A 20,215-nucleotide genomic window follows, 5' to 3' on the forward strand; every position below is an offset into this window, starting at 1 on the left:
TACTGCAAGAATCTCTCTTTTCTCATTTTTAAGCCACCCCCCCTCCTCCACAAGCAAGAATATGTGTGCTTTTAAGTTTCATACTGCTCATATTTCCAACAAAGCGAGTTTTTTAAAAAAGAATTTGCTGATAATCTCCATGTTGTAGCAGAAAGAATTATTCTCATCTGTGCATTAACTGCATCTTCTCTATATGCTGTACCTTCTACAGTTTCAAGTCATAGGCGAGGGGTGCCTGGGTGGCTCAGGGGTTTAAGAGGCAACTCTTGATTTCAGCTCAGGTCATGATCTCAGGATAGTAGGATCAAGCTCCATGTTGGGCTCTGTGCTGGGCATGAAGCCTGCTTAAGATTCTCTCCCCCTACACCCCTTGCCCCGTGTGCATGCTCTCTCTCTTAAAAAAAAAAAAAAAAAAAAAAAGACAAATTAAGGCATCAAGGTGCCTTAAAAAAATAGTTATATAACCTGCATTGTTTCTTCCAATAATAATCAGCAAGCAACATGAGAAAAAGCAAAAAACGATGATGGGTGGTAATGCTATAACTGACAATATAGCTCAGTAGGTTTACTGTCTTTGTTCTTGTTACAGGGGCCAGAGATCATCCTCAAAGGAAATCACATAGAAAACATCCAAAATTGGTCACTAAGTAGTGCATACCAATCCTTGTCAAAAAGATCCTAGTTGGAAGACTACACATGAACTTGAAGAGACAACTTATACAATGCATGTGATGACTTTAGATATTTGTTTTATCTATAATAAGAAATAGTACATAAAGAGACAGATTTTTACAACACTGAAGGAAAAAAGTTATGTATGGTTACTAAATTCTAAGTCAAAAATAAACACAAACATCTAACTGTTTAAAAAATCAAAACAAAAGGAAAAAAAAAACGTCACAAATGAACTTGACCAGAAACCCAAAAAAGTCTAAGTTCCAGTCCTTCCTTAGGAAGGACTTTTCAAACTGTGAGTCAGGATGCACTAAGAAGTCATTAGGTTGGGATGCCTGGGTTGCTCAGTTGGTTAAGCCGCTGCCTTCAGCTCAGGTCATGATTCCAGCGTCCTGGGATCGAGTCCCACATTGCGCTCCTTGCTCAGCGGGAGCCTGCTTCTGCGTCTGCCTCTGTCTGCCACTCTGTCTGCCTGTGCTTACTCTGACAAATAAATAAATAAAATCTTAAAAAAAAAAAAAAAAAAGAAGTCATTAAAGTCAAGTTAACATAAACTTTTTTTTATGATAAAGAATAGAAGATCACACAGAATATGAGCACATATTGTTGTATTCTTATGCGTGTGGGCTGGTGCTGATGGTATTTGTGTATACACATCAAATGAGGAAAGTAAATGTATTTCCTATTATGAATGATATTATGGATTAATTGGATAAATCTATTTCCTATTCAATATATTTCCTAGCCAAGATTAAAAGTCACTGACATTAAGTCACTTAATCTCTTATGAAGTTGCTTCTTCATCCCTTAGATGGAACTTAACATTCTATTTCAGAGAGTATACCCAAATAAAATAACTTCACAGTATTTTCTTCAGCTATAAAACATTGTATTAATATGTTACAGTTACAGCATTTTGGTCGGGATTCTTTAGAGTGTAATGTTTCCCTGCCATGTATGCTCACAGCACGAAGTCATTATGCTAGAAATTTGGACATCCTGAATCAAAGATAATTCTGAAAATGTAGTCTCCAAAAGAGTAAAGCTGGAGATAGGAAAGCCTAATGTTTCTCAAAATTTGTAAATCTCCTTCACAGGAAACCAACCACACTGCCTCCAGGAAAAAATGACAAAACAAACAAACAAAAAACAACACTAAAGAGGAAGGGTAGTATCTCTGGGTTTCTAGTGCCTCGTGAAAGAATCCTCCTCCCTTAGGAGAATGGCCAAAAGAAGGAAACACGTTTAGAGGCTATTCCCCTAAGAGAGGGACTCAAGAATAACAGCTGCCATTCTGCACAGCCCTTCAGTGGCACTTTTTTTTCCCCCCAAAGATTTTATTTATTTTATTTATTTATTTGACAGAGAAAGAGAGATCAAAAGTAGGCAGAGAGGCAGGCAGAGACAGAGAGGGGGAAGCAGGCTCCCTGCTGAGCAGAGAGCCCAACCCCAAGACCCTGAAACAATGACCTGAGCAGAAGGCTTAACCCAATGGGCCACCCAGGTGCTCTGCTTCAGTGATGCTTTGCCTGGAGATATAAATCACTCCTCTTTGCTTCCCATTTAAAGTGAAGAATGCTGTGCCAGGCTCTAAGTGCCACAAATAATTTCAGGCAGCACATCACTATTTAGCTATACATGTTATCTGGACACATGATACCGCAAATAGGAAACATTTCAAGAAACTAGTAGCTAAAAAACTGAAAAACAGGTAAGAGGACAGACACACTCACTCATAACTCTCCCACACAAGCTACCATTAAAGCACACTTTTTCAAAGAAAAGATATCCTAAAGATCTGTAGAATACAGGAAGGCTCGTGAATTTTTTGCACTGACCTATCCAGTATATAATCTCCCTCTAAGCTCACACATGTTAAACATCTGGCTGGGGTTGAGAGGCACACAGTTTGCAGCCCAGTAAGGCGCTCTGGCTCACCTGGGAAACCTGTGCATACATGGATACTGAACAAATGAATACAGAAATGTATCTTCAATGGTCATAATGTAACTTTCCCTGTGACTAATTCCCATCCTTTTGAGGGAGGGAAGGGAGGTATGACTGATGAGGGCATGCAGGAAGCAGATAGTGATCCTAAGGAAATTTGCAAGGGGGGTGTCTATCAAGAATGCTTTTGTCACTGCCCAAGGAGCTCCTCCTAGAGAAAGAGAATCAAACAGATTGAAATGAGTAACTATCACCTGGGTTCTGGCAGCCTGCCAAGTAGCTTTTGCTTACCTTTGATATTAGTTAAAAAACCATGTGGTATGGTCACAACAAAAGTGTCTTTCCTATAACAATCTCTGCACCATGGAGGTATTTTTCTAACCAAAGGACACAATTGTTTGGAAGAGCTCTCAAGAATTAATACTGGGAAGGACTTTGGATATCATTTGTCCAAAAGGCAGGCACTCAGAAAGGTTAAATGACTTACCTAAGGCCACACTGCTGGCAGCAGTGTCTAGCCTACGACCAAGAGCTAACCAGAATTTCCCAAGATAAAATATGTCTATCATTGTGCCTAGTAATATAGTTTTAAAGAGACAAGTTCCCCTATCCCTCAGGACTATAGCTTTATCACTATACCTTCTAATTCTCTAGAATCAGAACACTTAGGTCTATAAGTATACATTATTTTAAGACCACCCATCAATTGGATCAAGAATGCCCATATGTCAGGTTTGAAAAGGAATTTCTATCTGATACATCTTACTATAGGTATGAAATTTAATTTTCTCCATATTAACAATGTTGTTTGAAACTAAAACAGAAATATATAAAGACATAATTATCTCATATATAATTGATGATGGCTAAGAAGTATCATTGGAAAAATATACAATGTGCAGTAAAACTTCAGTTATTACAAGTTACAAAGACTTATTTATTTCAAAGAATGAGGAACTGAATTACTACTACACCTGATAACAACCAAACATTTTTGCCCGTAAAATATCTCTTCCTTAGTATTTATAAGAACTAGATGAGAAAAGCACATGTATTTTTTTTAAACCAAGGTTAAAAAAAAAAAAAACTTGCAGCATAGATAGCTGCAAATAGTGCTCTCCATGGTGAGAAATAAAGTCTACACTTAAGTATCCTAGCAAAATTTTCACCACAGACACACGCACACACACATACACAAAATGCACACGCCTAACAGATGGATTCTAAAGAACAGCTAAGCATTTCATAAGCCAAATGCTCAAAAATTAATGATAAAAGATTAACATTCCTGTATGTGTGATACTGTATAAATGAGCAGACCCCTCTCTATCCTCACCTTCAACTCAACCTCCTTTTCCCAACGCTGTGCTTACCCTTCCATCTCCATCTCCCCCTTCTCTGCAAACAAATCACAACCACCCAAAAGCAAGGTGTCTGCTGCAGCCCAAAACACTTGACCGATAATATCCGGTTTGCCATTCCAGGAAATCCCAGAGTGTGTTTTAAGCCTCTGCCCAAGGCTTATAAAGAAAGGAGAGAGAAAAACTAATCAATACCAGCACCCAGCTGTGACTTGGCACGTAAAGAAATCAAGAAAATAAATCCCATCCATAATCTGTATAATTTAACACTTGGAAGAAAGCAACATCTGGGATCGACTCCAAGCGGGACAGTGTTGCTGGATGGATCTGTGCTTCCTGCACTGAGTGTTAAACCCAGTGAGTGACAAGGGGGACACTCCAGTCCCTCACCATTTCAGCAAAGGCAGTATCTTTTCCTAGCAAGGGTTAATCTACCCAAAAAGGGAGTGGGAGTAGGGGACAGAAGGAAAATTATAACCACCAACATCTACTCTTTGACAGTACAGTGCCTGGCAAAGGTTCCTCTCCCCACTTTGAAGAGAGGGAAAACTGGAGCCCCTTTCCAAAGGTGGGTCTAGGACAAACTATTGTCTTGCTGAACGGCCACAGTCAGAATGAAAGCTAATGAAAATACAGGAATGACTTTGTTTAATCATACAGTCCTTTCAGTGGACTCCAAAGTCCTATCCCTATGGGAAGTTTAAAAAAAAAAAAAATCCCCTATGACTACGATTCCCTGGAAAGGTTTGCCAAATTTTTTTAATTACAGGAAAATTAATTTAGAACATAAGCAGATACCTACACATTGTCTAAATCACTAGCTCTGTACCCAAATTAAAAAAAAAAAAAAAAAGTACAGCAATCAGCAGGACGGGGCATTATAGGAAATAAAGATTGTTAGTAAAACCCAAAACGCTTCCAGCCTGTTAAACCTTCTGAGAGGTTATAATTGCATTTGGCCGCTGCAGGCTTGTCAGAAAGCCTGGCTTCTTAATAGCCACAACCCTAAAAGGACTAACTGTCAAGGGGAGACCCAGCTGAAATCAAACAACAAAAACGGGAACTGTAATCAGCCTGAAATGGGAGGAGGGAAAGGAAGGGAGACTCCTGTATTCATCAGTCAACATTAATGTCCTTTGTTGTTCACCTTTGCACAGAACCGCGAGCGCTACCCTGTTCCTTTTCTTCCGAACGCCAGTGTCAGAGTAGTCCTTTCCTAAAATCTGTCTCCTCGCCTCGAAGACCCAGGCTTTCCGATTTCCCCCTCCCCATTATCACTCCACAGCTGTCCTCCACCAACCCCCAACGCGCTTACCCCGGCCGAGAGGGTGGCCAGAAGTAAAAACACTGCTGAAATACCCGTTCCCCTCCAAAGACCAAAGAGGCGCAGATGTTGAAATTTACCAATCCCCCAGCCCCTCAACACTCGCACCCCAGGAACCCGGGATAGGAGGAAGGAAGGAAGCTGGGGTCGGGCTCGGTCTGTCAGAACGGCTCTTTTGAGGACGGTGCCACATTCCGCACTCTGAGAATGTGGAGCCGAAGAAAAGGCTTTGCGCCTCCCTTCTGTTTTGGGGGTGTTCTCTATGCGCAGTAGTTGTTGTCTCCCTCTCCACCCCGGGGAATCGTTGCATCCCATTGCCCTCTCCGGGGAAGAAGGGGAACGAGGGAGAGGAGCGCCGTTCGCTCTCCTCTTCCAACTTGACTCACACACGCCCCGTCGCCACTTCAAACTCCGCAGGCAGAGCCCGCAGCGGGAGGGCTGGCCGCGCGCTCCTCCAGCCGTCCCGGCGCTCCGGGAGCCGGTGCGGGAAGCGCCGATGGGGCGGTGAGGGGCGAGACCCCGGCGCACACCCCTCTGCCCCGAGCTGGCTCGGCAAAGCCCCAAACCCGCAGCGCGATGCCAGGATTAGGCATTTCCAGCCCCGCGGAGCCAGAGGGGCGCAGGGGCAAGGACGCGAAATGCGCACCCGCTCGGGCCAGAGAGGCATAAAAGTTCGCTCCGCGGAGACTCACCCACGCCGTATTTCTCGTGCTCCGTAGGTATCCACATGGCTAAAGGGGGGCCCGGGGTCTTTGGGCTTTGTAATCCCCGCGCCTTCTCCGGCTCACAACAATGCACAGTTCCCGAGTAGCGGCTGCAACGCTGGAACCCGGCGGCTCCGCGCGAGCTGTGGGCGCTGGGCAGGGTCGGCGCTGGAAGCTCCCGAACCCGGCGTTGACAACCGCGCAGCTGAGGCTGCGCCGCCCGCCGCTCTCCCGGCGGCGGCTGCTCACAGTCCTCCGACGCGCTCCCGGGAACCCGGCGGCACAGTCATTGTTCTGATTCACTGAACTAAGCTACAAGCCAGGATACTCTCCGGCGCACCCCCGCCCGCCAGCGCCTCTCCCAGCCCTCCCTGTCCCGGGGTCCCTGCAGCACGCTGGGAATTGTAGTTCTGGGCCTCGCCATCCCGGAAAGGGGCGTGGCATCAGCGGCTGGGGGCGGGGATTAGGCACCGCTCTCCACATCCTATTGGCCCAGGACGTGAAGGCGAGGAGAGGACCTGAAGGAAACCCTGCGTTGATGGGGAGTTCGCCTCCAGTCGCGTTTCCATTGGTTCCAGACCAGGCTGGCGGCCCTCCTTTTTCTCCTCTGCCGCGTAATGGCTGCCCCCGAGACCCAGGGGGCTGCTGCCGGAGGGGAGGAGGACTGTGAGGGCAACCACAGCAAAGTCGCGGGTGTCAGTTATGAGGGTGAGTACGGTGCCCCTGAAGTGTAAATGGTCTGTCTCCCTTTCTCTGCGATCAGGAGTGCAGCCGATCGCCAGGCAAGCCGCGGGAGCCTGCCTGCTCTAAAGCCACCTGGGCGCGAGGGGGCCACGGGCGGGGCCAGCCCGGCGGGGTGGGGTCCGAGGCGGCTCCCGGGTGGGAACGCTCTGGGGAGGAAAGACAAAATGGAATAGAATGACTTTCCGCGAAGCCGAGGAAGCTCCCTGAGCGTTTGTCTTCCGTGTGGAGCTCGCAGCTTCGCGCTCCGAGCCGGGTGGGTGTGTGTCCAGTCCTGTTCGCGCATGTGTGATTGTGACTCCTGGATCAGCAGCTCTCTCCCCTCCAGTACCCTGCCTCCGCCGGCCTCGGGCGATGTGTTTTATTTGGGTTTGCGAGGAGGATTTCCAGTTGCAGACCGGTCACTTCTCTCCACTCTACAAATTTGCTTAATTGCTGGCTGGAGCGGCCTCTGAAGGGAAATTGTGTTTCTCAACAACCTCTCTGATCGCCCCAGGCCATCTCCAGGGTTGCCTGTGGACCCTGGCCGAGTCCTTAGAAAAAGAGGAAAGGAAGTAGTATTTTGCACTCAGGGCTTCAGAGAAAATTTGAAGGTGGTTATGAAAATCATCGCAACTACTCTGGCTCTACGTGTCTTTTCAGTTGCCCTCTGATCCGCTGTAGAGATCAAAAATCAAACTTTGGAGGCTGCCATGGCGGATTGTTTTGAGGATTCCGATCCGTATTCTTTTACCTTTAGTGCATCTGTTCCCGCCCACTTCCTTTCTTTTTTGGCTTGATGTGTAATTTAGTACAAGTTGTCTTTTTCTGGACATGGTTTGGGGCTTAAAGGTTCTCTGTCCTTATTTGATATTTGGGGGGTTACTTTGGTTTTGTTTTCACGATTAAATTGACATTTAGTCTTGAGTTTTTACTCAGCAGCACAGTGATAAAGTGCAATTTCTTCCCACTGCTCATCAGTGGAACTTCCTAGCTCTGAAATTATTTTAATACCTCTCCCAAAGCATTCTTTGATAGGCTCCCACTTTAAATAGTTATGCCTATGCCCTAAGCAGTTCATTTGGGGGCTTTTACCGAATGGTAAGATACTAGTAAGGTTTTCCAGATTCTCAAGGTTCCAGAGGTCTGGCTATCTGTTTAACATTTAAAGATGGAATCTTTGAAGAATTTATCTCACATATTAACTCATAAAAAAGAAAATTGGGAATTTCTTTCAAAAACATTGTAGAACTTTTAAACATCTTCAGTTATTATAAAAATTTTCGTAATAGGGGTGCCTGGATAACTCAGTGGGTTAAGTCTCTGCCTTTGGATCAGGTCATGATCTCAGGGTTCTGGGATCCAGCCCCACATCGGGCTCTCTGCTCAGTGGGAAACCTGCTTCCCCCTCTCCCTCTGCCTGCCTCTCTACCTACTTGTGATCTCTGTCTGTCAAATAAATAGATCAAATCTTTTTTAAAAATTTCTTTTTCATAATAATATTTGAAGCCAGTGCCTTTGAGTTAAATGAAGGTTCCTCCACCACACAGTTCATTCCCAAAATAACAACTTTTAAAAGTTCATTGTGTGTTTTCTCACGTATTCCTACATGACAACATCTGTATTGTTTTAATTTTGAAAAATAAAAACGGATCATTGTTTGTAAGCTCAAAGATCTGCAGCCTCCTTTTTCCCAATGATCTATTATAGACACTCTTCCATGTCAGTGTATTTGTTGCTTCATTTTTCTAAGGACTGTGCCAGTCATTTTATTCCATAAAATGAATGTGCCATACTTTAACCATTCCTCTGTTAATGAACATGTAGTAGGTGTAGTGAATAACTTTATTTACATGTCCTTCTCCCTCTTGGTGTGTATTTCTTAAGGAATTGCTGGGTCAAAGGTAACACAGGTTTAAAATTTTGAAAGATGTCAGATTTTCTCTTTGAAAGATGTCAGTATACAAAACTATCAGTAATATATGAGTGTTCTTTTTCCCTGTGCTTACCAGTGTGAGGAAATCATTAATCAAGGACCAATGTTTAAATGACTGTTGGATTGAATTGAGTAAGCGCTATAAAGCATAATTTTATGTTCCAGTTTGTTTTCAAACTGTATTAAGCAGCAGTGAATTAGAATTATCTGTAACCAAAAAATTCCTCATCTTGGCTCGTAGCTGACAAGTATTCTTACTAATTTGTAGCAGTCAATGGGAGAACTAATGGTTGATTTTTATATCACTCTTATAAGGTAAGGTTGTCATTAAAAATCCCTTTAATAATTTATGTATTATTCTGTAACTTTATTCAAATTCATTTCAAAGCTTACAAAGTATGATGAAAGTTTTAGGTGGAAATAATGATACTAAAAGTATATTTGTATTTTTTTTGTTAAGCAGTTACTTAGATTCTCAAGAATGTCTTTCCCTGTGAAATCATTAGTTTCTTGAAAACTGTCTTTTTTTTAAATTAATTTATTTATTTTCAGAAAAACAGTATTCATTATTTTTTCACCACACCCAGTGCTCCATGCAATCCGTGCCCTCTATAATACCCACCACCTGGTACCCCAACCTCCCACGCCCCCGCCACTTCAAACCCCTTAGATTGTTTTTCAGAGTCCATAGTCTCTCATGATTGACCTCCCCTTCCAATTTACCCCAACTCCCTTCTCCTCTCTAACACCCCTTGTCCTCCATGATATTTGTTATGCTCCCCAAATAAGTGAAACCATATGATAATTGACTCTCTCTGCTTGACTTATTTCACTCAGCATAATCTCTTCCAGTCCCGTCCATGTTGCTACAAAAGTTGGGTATTCGTCCTTTCTGATGGAGGCATAATACTCCATAGTGTATATGGACCACATCTTCTTATCCATTCGTCCATTGAAGGGCATCTTGGTTCTTTCCATAGTTTGGCGACCGTGGCCATTGCTGCTATAAGCATTGGGGTACAGATGTCCCTTCTTTTCACTACATCTGTATCTTTGGGGTAAATACCCAGTAGTGCAATGGCAGGGTCATAGGGAAGTTCTATTTTTAATTTCTTGAGGAATCTCCACACTGTTCTCCAAAGAGGCTGCACCAACTTGCATTCCCACCAACAGTGGAAGAGGGTTTCCCTTTCTCCACATCCTCTCCAACACATGTTATTTCCTGTTTTGTTAATTTTAGCCATTCTAACTGGTGTAAGGTGATATCTCAATGTGGTTTTAATTTGAATCTCCCTGATGGCTAGTGATGATGAACATTTTTTCATGTGTCTGATAGCCATTTGTATGTCTTGATTGGAGAAGTGTCTGTTCATATCTTCTTCCCATTTTTTGATATGTTTGCCTGTTTGTGTGTGTTGAGTTTGAGGAGTTCATTATAGATCCTGGATATCAACCTTTTGTCTGTACTGTCATTTGCAAATATCTTCTCCCATTCCGTGGGTTGCCTCTTTGTTTTTTTGACTGTTTCCTTTGCTGTGCAGAAGCTTTTGATTTTGATGAAAACTGTCTTTTTTAAGAGGTTTCACTCTCAGTCTAATTAAAATATCAGTCTGTGTGCTGACTGTCCTAGGACTGATGATTTCTACTCCAATGTCACCAAGTAGTGTGCAAGCAGGTACAGTACCTTACCTGAGATCTCTGCTGCCAGACTTCTGAGGTTCCATCCCTCTCCAGAAAAGTCCCTGATCTTGCACAACACTGCTTTGCATAGATTTGAACTGTAACTGGGATTTCATATTTTCTTCTAAAATTAAGAACAGATAGTAAATACAAGACAGTCTATTAAGTAACACATAGTAAATTAAGAACAGATAGTAAATCACACTTAGAGATGTATTACTGATATTTTTTCTTTTGCTGTTTTTAGTCACAGGCAGTAAGATAACACATATAGTTTATTAACTGACAGTACTTACAGGAGATCTTTATGATGGAGGTGATTTTTTTCTGACAGTCATAACCTGTGTATCTATATTGTAATACTCTAACTGAGTTAACTTTTTTCTCTGCAAATGCATGCTCAGTAGATGATACTCATGGGAATGCTATTTTGGATTTATAATGTACTTCCTCTGGAGACCTTATTAACTAATATGTGATTTCTCTAAGAGTGGGGGTAGCAGGTGGTGTGAACTCCTCATTTTTATATTTGCTATTTCAATAAATAGCAGCAGACCTTAGCTAGAAACATAGGAAGCATCCCTGATTTCTGTCTTGCCCTCATGTCCCAAATGTGATGACTTACTAAGCCTTATTTTTCTGTGCCTGATATCTTTTGAATTTGTTCTTCATCTCTTCAGCCCCTTTTCTGTTTCTAACCTTCACCATTGGTGCTGAATTGTCTGTGTCCTCCATCCTCCAAACTGTGTTCTTGAAACTTTGACATGTTCAGTTTTGTCTGCCAAGACCTTTTCTTGGCACTTTGTCAGTAGTTAATCATTGTTTAACCAGAAATTAATTCCAGCCTGGATGATTGCAAAACCTTCCTAGTGATCTCACTGACTCTTGATTTTTCCCTCCTTTAATCCACATTCCAAAACACGAATGCGTTCATGCATCCTCACTTGAGATCTTCAGTGTGACTCTCGTGCTTGTATAATGAGGTCTGAATTCTCCGTGTGGCATTTAAGATTCAAATCTACTTTTCCAGCCTCATCTTCAGTCATCCTGCTTTCCTTACCACATCTCCATTATCACAATTAACCATATCACACTGTAGTTAGTTAGTTATGATCAGCTTTGCCTTTCCCAGTAGACTGTGAACTTCTTGAGGGCAAGAGTTGTCTTATTTTACCTTTATGCCTCCAATGCTTATCTGAGCTGCATGAAGTAAACATTCTAATAGTTTAATGGTTAGAATCTGTTTGACATTTATTCACAGTACTTAGAATGGCTGCTATTTTACACAGAGGAATTGATGTAAAAAAAAATGAGTATATGTTTTATGCTTGTGGAAGTTATGCACACCAACTCGGAAATGCAGAATATATCATCATGAATATGATCTTCTGTCAGAGGGAATCATAGTTAGCATTTTCACGTAGTTTTTAGTCTTTTTTTTAAGTGAAGTGTTAGTATTGTATAGATAATGATTACTTTTTTTTTTTTTAATACTTCATGCCTTTCCCTTGTAACCTTGAACCCATACCTGAGTGAGCTGCTGCATAGAAATTGGAATCAGTGAACCATCATCTGTCTGGCAGTTATCTGGTTTTCCACAGGTTGTCATCGTATTTCCAGCATTAGTTTCAAGTCCAGTTGCATACATTTAACATGACAGTGGGAAGAGAACTAGACCCTATCTTGGAAAAACTGTATTTGAATTTCAACTCTGATGTTTAATAGTTGTGAATAGCTTTATTGCATATGCTGCTGCATTTATGAAAATATGAATATAATACCTATTTTGCAGAGTTGTTGTGATTATTTCATTCAGTTATATATCTCTGACAGCCTGGCATTATTTCCTTTTACCATCTTGGAATTCAATTTATATTAGTTGTTTTCAGTGTCAAGGTATGCCTGAATGAACTAGAAAGCTGCCTACCCTCTGATTCTGTATGTACTTAGGAAGCAATCTACATTGTGTTATAACTAAGGAGAAGCTTAGGAATGTGTTGGTGATAGCTGCTTAGTCTGCCCTTGCATTCCTGGGAGTCATTAGTGTCTGTTGGTACTCCGTACTAGTATTGCAACTATGTGCTTTGAAAGCCTTTTATATTATCTTTATACCTTTTCTCATCCCTACGCAGTGCTTCCCCCTCATCCCCAGCTGTCTGCGCACATACCCACATTCAGAGTCAGCAAGAAGTTCAGATAATCTTGCACACTGGGATGGCCTTGCAAGGTACAGGCTAGAGGGAGTTATGGAAGAAAAAGAATTATGGAAACCTCACCCTGTGGATTTGGTGTAAGATTCTGAAGAGGCTTCCTTTAGCACATTATTTATTTTCCTATGAAAAATATGTGGAAACTGCTTGTAGAATATTAAGACAAATTTTATAAAAGAGGATGTTAAAATAATGGTGGTACTGATTCAGATAGCTAACATTTGTTGAGCAGTAACTGTGCCAAGTACTGTTTCAAATGCTGTCCTAGGTCTTATGTCATTTCATCCTAACAACATACCTGAAGTAGATACTCATAGTATCCCCTGTATCCCTTTTTCATTTATAAGTGAGGAAACTGAGGCAAGAGTGGCTTGCACAGTAACCAAAATAGACCTTTTATCCTATTTACTATATAATGACATTCATAGAAACTAAATCCATCGGATAAGGTCTGAAACAGACTTTCCTTGAATATAAATACGTCCCAAAGCTTATGTTACTCTAGAAAGGCAGTATAGTATAGGAAAAAGAGTGTGTGTGTACATTTTGAGGTCAGGCCAATGTAAGATTAGATCCTGGTTACTTACCCCCCCATAGGCACATTAATCAACCTCTGAACCTCCACTTCTCATCTTTAAAATGGGTAATAATCAAATCTGTCTTGCCGAAATGTTGATTGGTGACTGAGATGGGCTGGTCCTCAATAAATGGTGACTTATTTGAGATACAGGTATGAGCTCATCTTTAGCATGTGTGCCAGAGGTGATATAGGTAATAATTTTGAGTACTACAACTCTAATGGGTCTTTCCATTTGATAATGAGGCTCCTGTTGAGGGATTACTTGGAGTAGCAGACACGGAATTTACATACACTTCTCATTGTGTCAACAAAGACTTACATTCATGCAAAAGCACAGTGCCATCCTCCACAACACATACACTTCCCATCTTGAAAAATTGAAGAAAATGTTGACCAGATTTGTGTAATAAAAATTATACTTTCTTCTAAACATAAATCTATGAGTAAATAGAAACAAAGCAGGATACTACCATCTCCAGTGATTGACTCTTTACATGTTTCTGTTAGTTGTTTTTGGAGAACTTTGATACAGAATTAGGGTTCATTTTTGCTATGATTTATTTAATAAACTCATCAGACTCTGAATGGATTGGCCTTTCACTGACAGCATCTTAAAAAATTGCCATCTCTCACTGAAACAAGTGTGTTCTAAATGACCTCATTGACCCAGATGTCTGCAGAGCCATTTTTTCCAAAAGTGGCATTGGATTTAACTGATCAGTCTTCTGTCTCTCTTTTCATCTCAGCCAATACTCTGTGACTAGTGTCATTTATTTGCAAGATAGGCAACTGGGGTTAGGTGCTATCTTTGGCTCTAGGGACCAAGTAAAGTTTCTAGAAATAAACAGGCTTAAACCTTTGGTTCATTTGGGGAGGGGGGTGTCAACAATTGAGAAGTGGTAGAATATTTTAAGTGATATAAGTCAATATGGTATACATTGAGTAGAACTGTATGGAAAGAAAAAATGTATTCAAAGTCGGACTCTGATCATGAATTTGCTGCTTTGTAGCATTGTGAACTTGGGAAAAAATATTTAACCTCTGAATCTCCATTCCATCATGAAAATGCTGCAGTTAATTACGTATCTTTTGGGGGGGTTGAGTGAAGCAGTGAATATAGGGATGAATGATGCTGCTGATGAAGATCTGTCACTAGAAGCTGCGACAGCTCTTTGGAATGGAAAAAATGGATTCAAAAGTAGCTGTCAGTTACAGGCTGTGTGAGCTCAAGCAAGTTGTTTGACCTCATTGTTATTATGACTACTACTACTAGAAAAGTCTGGATATAACTTTAGTATATGTGCTGCCGAAGCGAGCACAAGTCTGGATATAACAACGCATTACAAACTAACCAACATTAGAGTTTGAGTCAAGACATACTCTTGGTTTTATAATATGTAAACCCTTTAGGGGCAGAGACTGTCACATATCCCTTGGGATCACTTCATCTTCTACAGTGCCATGCTGTGATGTCATTTGGTGTTGGTTGAATGGTGACTATGGATTGGCTCCATCCTGGGTCCTATATGAGGCAAAATGAAGAACCCCTGACTTTATCTCTGGGGATATGTTCCTATATCCCATAACCCATGGGAAATATCCATGTGATTGGTGGGGCTTTGCAATCATATTTCATCAGAGCTAATTGGAGAGTCCTTTCTGTTTCCATATCACAGTGTGGGAAGAAGTGGATACATTTGAATCTGCAATTTGCATCCATTTACTAAGGAGCTGAAAGCTTTTAAATGTTTTTCTTTTTAAAAGAAAGGAAGTGCATGTTCCAGTTCCTGGTTTCTCCAACACTCACCTCATTTCATGCTTTTTCTTAACTGAAAGATATATCCTCCCACAAGTAATTACAGAGGCCCTGCCTTATAATAAAATAAATAAATAAAAATTTAGTGTTTTTATCCAAAAACTTAGAGATTTGTTTTTTAAGAGAAGGATCTCAGAATGGTAATTGTGGTTATTTAACACAATTTTCTGTTATGTAACAAGCTGCTATTCACCAGTAATAGCCAATTAGAAAAGAAAATATCTTGTACTACTAATTGTAATTATCATTATAAAGCAATTAATAGCAGGAACAGTTGTTGAATAGTAACGTAACAGCAATTAAACTATCTTTGTTAAAGCACCGTACACCTAATTTCTACAACTGGAGGAGAGGAAGGGTAGGAAAAGAAAGTGAAAAAAAGTTTGGAAGCTTTATAAATATGCACCCACATAAAGAAAAGTACTGCTAATAACCTACTAGGACTCTGAGGTTTATTTCTAGCAGCGTTGATCATAGCTCATACTGCTTCATAGGAAGCTCACTGGACAAGGCGCCAGAGACCTGAGTTTTAATCCTACCAATGCTTCTAACTGACTCTGATTTTAGAGAAGTTTTTTGCCTTCATGGTTAAGATCTCCTGGTTTGTAAATGAGGTGATTTGTTTACATTAGCATCCTTTAAACTGCGTCGTTCAAATATCAAATAAAGAGAAGGTAGGTTTATAGCTAGGGAGCCCAGTTATGTCTGTCCTAGAGTCTGTGTACAAAGAAAACAAGTGTATCTGGGTATTCCCTTAAGAATTCATTGCACATGTGAGTGTGTAGGTGTATTGACCAGGTATCAAGGTAGAAAATTCGTGGAGAACCACTGCAATAGGTAACTGCTAGGGTCTGTCATTCCGTGAGACTATGGCTAAATCAGTAGGACACATCCCATCTCATTCTATCCCCTCACCTTTCCATTTTTTAAATAAACAGTTTGAATCTGAAAGTTGTTAATTGAACTGAAACTTCGTTCTGAAATATTTATTAAGCAATGCAGCATGCAAGCTTTTGTATTTTAAATGCTATAGAATACAAAGGTAAAGACAAGATAGGTCTTGCCATCAAGGATCTTACAGCCTAATAGGGAAGATATAAGAAGTATCTAAATAACTATTACAAGGTAGAAAATGTTAAGGACCATCAGAGTGATCAAGACAGAGTTGAATAAGAAAGAGATTAAGATCAGCTGGTGGTGCTTTGCCTTGAAGTTGAATAAGATTTGGACATGGAGAAATAAGGAAAAGCATTTATTACGTGGCTGGGCAAAGGGAGGGAACAATAGAAAAACTAAGGGCATATTTGGGAGATAGCAAGTCTATTCATTTTGCTTGGAGAAAATAGTAGGTAAATGAGAACAGTGAAAAGTTTGAAAAGGTGAGTTGAGACTAGATCATTTACTCTCAAATGTTAGCCCACAGCTCTGCAGATGAAGAAAGGGAATGACAAGATCAAAGTTTAATCAGGTAACAATGTATTGAAGAGCAAACGATGAGTCAGGAAGCGCGGGTATTTGCCAAAGCAAGAGATAATGAAGACCCACACTAGAATTTACTAATATGCCTTTGCTAATGAAGTCATGTGTTTGCTCAGTGCTGTAAAGAAATTTCTGAGATTAGAAAAATAATGCTGGGACACAGCAGGTGGCATATGAAGATTCTCCCTTTGAGAGGTTGAGTGTCTGCTTAGGCCCCATCCCAAGGAAGGTCCAGAAACAGAGAATGCCACAAAGATGATAAAACAGACATCAATTACATATAAACAGGTATAGAACTGCTCAATTCCAAATAAAAGGAAAGACGGGAATTTTTAGCCAAGGAGCAGGTTGGGGTCAGGGGGGTAGAAAATTACTAATTAGAAATCTGGCTAAACAGACTTGATGAGATTCTTGCTAAAGGCAGGCAGGCCAGGGTGAGATACTAGATAATGAGATACCACCTGGAGGATAGTAGAGGATGAGGAACTTATCAGATACGGAGGATGGGAGAGTCTTTCTGAACTGATGTAGCAGGATTCTTGCAAAAATTAGGCTGGCGAGGCCTAATCAAGAAAAGAATTGAGAGGAGCCTTCAGGAAACCAAAGTCTAGTCAAGGAGAGAATGTATTTCAGTAGTAGGAACACCATCACAAATAAACTGGGCTTTAGGGACAGGTCTCAAGCCATTAAAAGACCTAAGAGAAACGAGCTAAGAGGTTTATTCTGGGTGAGGCTTCATCAGATCACAGCTTACAGAATCAGTGCAGTGGGTTGAGCACTCAGTTACTGGAAAAGGTATACAAGCTGAGGCTCTCTTCCCACCTATTAGTCACATGCTCAATGACTAGCATCCTAGACCCAGATGGAGATGAGGTCAAGACTGGGGTTGGTGTAGAGCCTCTGGCTTGAGATGGTCCCCTGCTGGGGCAGAGTCAAATTGCTGGTGGGTTTAGAGACCCCTACCATGCTGATTGGCAGTATTGGCAGAGGCCTAGCTCCAGACATCTCATTACAGTTGCCCATATGGCCACTGAACTCCTAACCCTGGGCTCATTAATCCTGAATAATCAGCCAGTTGTAATATAATTCTCAAGTATAAGGTAATAATACCCTTTCTTTCTCATGACCCTTAGACTACATGGAATTTGATGCCTCAGAGAAAGATTACTGTTCTTGATCTTTTTCCTTGTGAAACATTTTAGAGTTTATTGATAGAACTGATTATGATGTTAATAACCCTCCATTAAATGTCATATTTTTAGATACCATTAGTTATAGTTGTTTCTGTAAATAGCACAATCCTGTTTTCCTTTTATTACATGAAATTCCAAGTATATCCAACCATATGAATTTACACATTCTTAAAGCATAAATTAATTTGACTTTTAGGTAATTGACTGAAAAAAATCTTTTTTTTCTGTCATGCTTTTGAGAGATACTCATAGAAAATTGTGTTCTCATTGTTTTTGTCTGCCCATGGGATCGAAGTAGGTAGGGCTAATGTAGCATGCCATTTATGTTTTTAAGGGACAATATTTCAGGACTTCATAGAATCACAAGACAAAAGTATTACAATAGCTTTTTACACATGCAAAGAATTTTATGATCAAATAATTTACAGTTACTGACTTAAACTGATAGCTTCCTTGCTTTAGGACTTTAGTGTGCTAATTTTTGTGAAGAGGTGATAAATATTATACTGCAGTTTTCCAAATATTTGACCACACTATCTTTTTCTCAACTGGCACACATTAACATTTCATGGGATGCTAGTGTTCCATGGAATTTGATTTGGGAAATGCTAGTCTGGGTCATTTTCCTCTTAAGCAGATCATGTTTATTAGGAGCTTAGACATCCCAAAGAGTTCATCTGTAAACATGTTCAAGAAGAGATCATTCACCTTGTGTCTGTAGGAATAACCATTGTCACTCATTTTTATGGCTTTCCTATTTTACTTCCAAGTCCTAAGTGGGGGGGAAATAAACAGAGTAGTAGGCACAGGGTAGAGACAAAAAGCATAACTATTTGTTCTGCTTCGGGGAGATGCAGCATCCTCGAAGGAGAATTCCCCCCATTATATTCAGAATGCCAGAGTTCTTTGGAAAATGTCCATGCTAGTAATGAAATAAATAAATAAAACCCAGCCCTTGAGCATAATAGGAGAACTCTTTAAATCTTTTGTTTCTTTTAGTATCCCTTTCTTAGAACATTTGAAGTAATATCTGAATATTGAACAATGGAAAAGGAAGGTGTTCCTAAGTAACGGGTTTCTCTGACCTACTGTTCCGAGGCACTCAAGCTTGTGCTTCTTATTAAGTCAGGTAACCATAGCTATTTAATACATTATTTAAGGTTATAATAATTTAATTCACATTCCTCTATCAACTTTCATTTACTTGAAGAATATAGGTTGGTTGCGATTTTTTTTTAATTGCATGTGTGTAGCATCATTGTCAGAAATGTCAAAGTTTCTGAATTACTGTTTATTAATGAAATGATGAATCCAAGTAGCTCTTTGATGTAAAATCCACAACTCGTGTGATGTAGAGGAATTTTTTAGTGAAAGGTTTCTTAAAACAGCTTAGAAATGATTCATTGGACCCTTGTTATTCACTTCTAGTTAGCAGTATTCAGAGCCAGCTGGCAAATCTCCATTTCTTCAGGAGTCTCACTTAAAATGTTATTTCAGAATAAACCGATTTAGGCAAGCAGTGTATAAGTGAAAGAACTGAATTGTTCTCTTTATATTGCCACTGTTTTCTAAAGTTTCATGTTTGTTGATATCCCTTGTGATAATACATTAATCAGATTCTGAACTCATCTTCTATATGGGTAGTTATCAAAAGTTATTGTCATATTAGTACTGTTAGCTGATCTTTGGACCCTGCTCCAAAAGTCACACATACTTGTAGAACCTCAAACACATTTTCATATACTTATGAGCAACATTTTTTTAAGTTATATCCTGCATAGGTTACACTTTATAAATATCATAACCCTCGTTATAAATGTAAGCCTCCTCCCTTTCTCTGTTATACTCATATTTAAAATCTTTTTTTAAATTTTTAAAAAAATTTTATAAATTTATTTGACAGACAGAGGTCACAAGTAGGCAGAGAGACAGGCAGAGAGAACGGGAAAAGCAGGCTCCCTGAGGAGAAGAGAGCCTGATGCTGGGCTCTATCCCAGGACCCTGGAATCATGACCTGAACTGAAGGCAGAGGCTTTAACCCACTGAGCCACCTAGGCACCCCTCATATTTAAAATCTTAAATGTCACTTTTTATGTGAAGCCATTCTTGAACCATAGATTGAATTAGCTACACACTTCTTTTAACCTTAATCATATAGTTATCTAGAAGAATCCCATTACCTGCTGTAGAGAGAAATTTTAATTCTAATAGTTCAGCTGATATATACTATATGAGTTTCCAAAGGCCACCTGTAACAAATTACCACAGACTTATGGCTTAGAACCACAGAAGTTTATTCTGTCACCTTTCTGAAGGCCCAAAGGCTGAAGTCAAGATGTCAGCAGGGCCACATTCCCTCTGAAGCATCTAAAGGAGAATCTGGTAGCATCAGTCATTTCTTGGCTTTTAGCAGCATAACGCCAATTTCTGCTTCTGTCTTCATATAGCCTTCCTCCCTATGTCTTTTTTTCTTCTCCTTTTCTGTCTCTTAAAAAGGCTTCAGTCGTTGCATTTAGAACCTACCCTAGTCCAGGATGAGCTCATCTCAAGATATTTACCTTAATTATATCTGCGGAGACCCTTCTTCCAC

General features: G+C 40.4%; 2 protein-coding genes across 6 annotated transcripts in view; one reads left to right on the plus strand and one right to left on the minus strand.

Moving 5' to 3' along the window:
- The window catches only part of DOCK4 (dedicator of cytokinesis 4), a 437,391-nt gene extending 430,990 nt beyond the window's left edge, over positions 1-6,401 (minus strand). For 2 of the 3 annotated variants that reach the window (XM_004741944.3, XM_004741943.3), the window contains exon 1: positions 6,000-6,400. In XM_004741944.3, coding sequence (XP_004742001.2) covers positions 6,000-6,036 — 37 coding nt within the window. In that variant the 5' untranslated portion in view covers positions 6,037-6,400. Of the gene's footprint in view, positions 1-5,999 lie in introns of all 3 variants that reach the window. The other variant, XM_004741945.3, reaches the window with a different exon arrangement.
- Positions 6,402-6,543: 142 nt separating this feature from the next.
- Positions 6,544-20,215, plus strand: part of ZNF277 (zinc finger protein 277) — a 110,993-nt gene continuing 97,321 nt past the window's right edge. Inside the window, exon 1 of one of the 3 annotated variants that reach the window (XM_045062884.1) lies at positions 6,544-6,719. In XM_045062884.1, the coding sequence (XP_044918819.1) occupies positions 6,629-6,719 (91 nt within the window). In that variant the 5' untranslated portion in view covers positions 6,544-6,628. The remainder of the gene's footprint in view (positions 6,720-20,215) is intronic. The other 2 variants (XM_013051030.2, XM_013051031.2) reach the window with 2 other exon arrangements.

Source organism: Mustela putorius, unplaced genomic scaffold (assembly GCF_011764305.1).
Source record: "Mustela putorius furo isolate JIRA1106 unplaced genomic scaffold, ASM1176430v1.1 tig00003845_pilon_pilon_pilon, whole genome shotgun sequence".
NCBI lineage: Eukaryota > Metazoa > Chordata > Mammalia > Carnivora > Mustelidae > Mustela > Mustela putorius.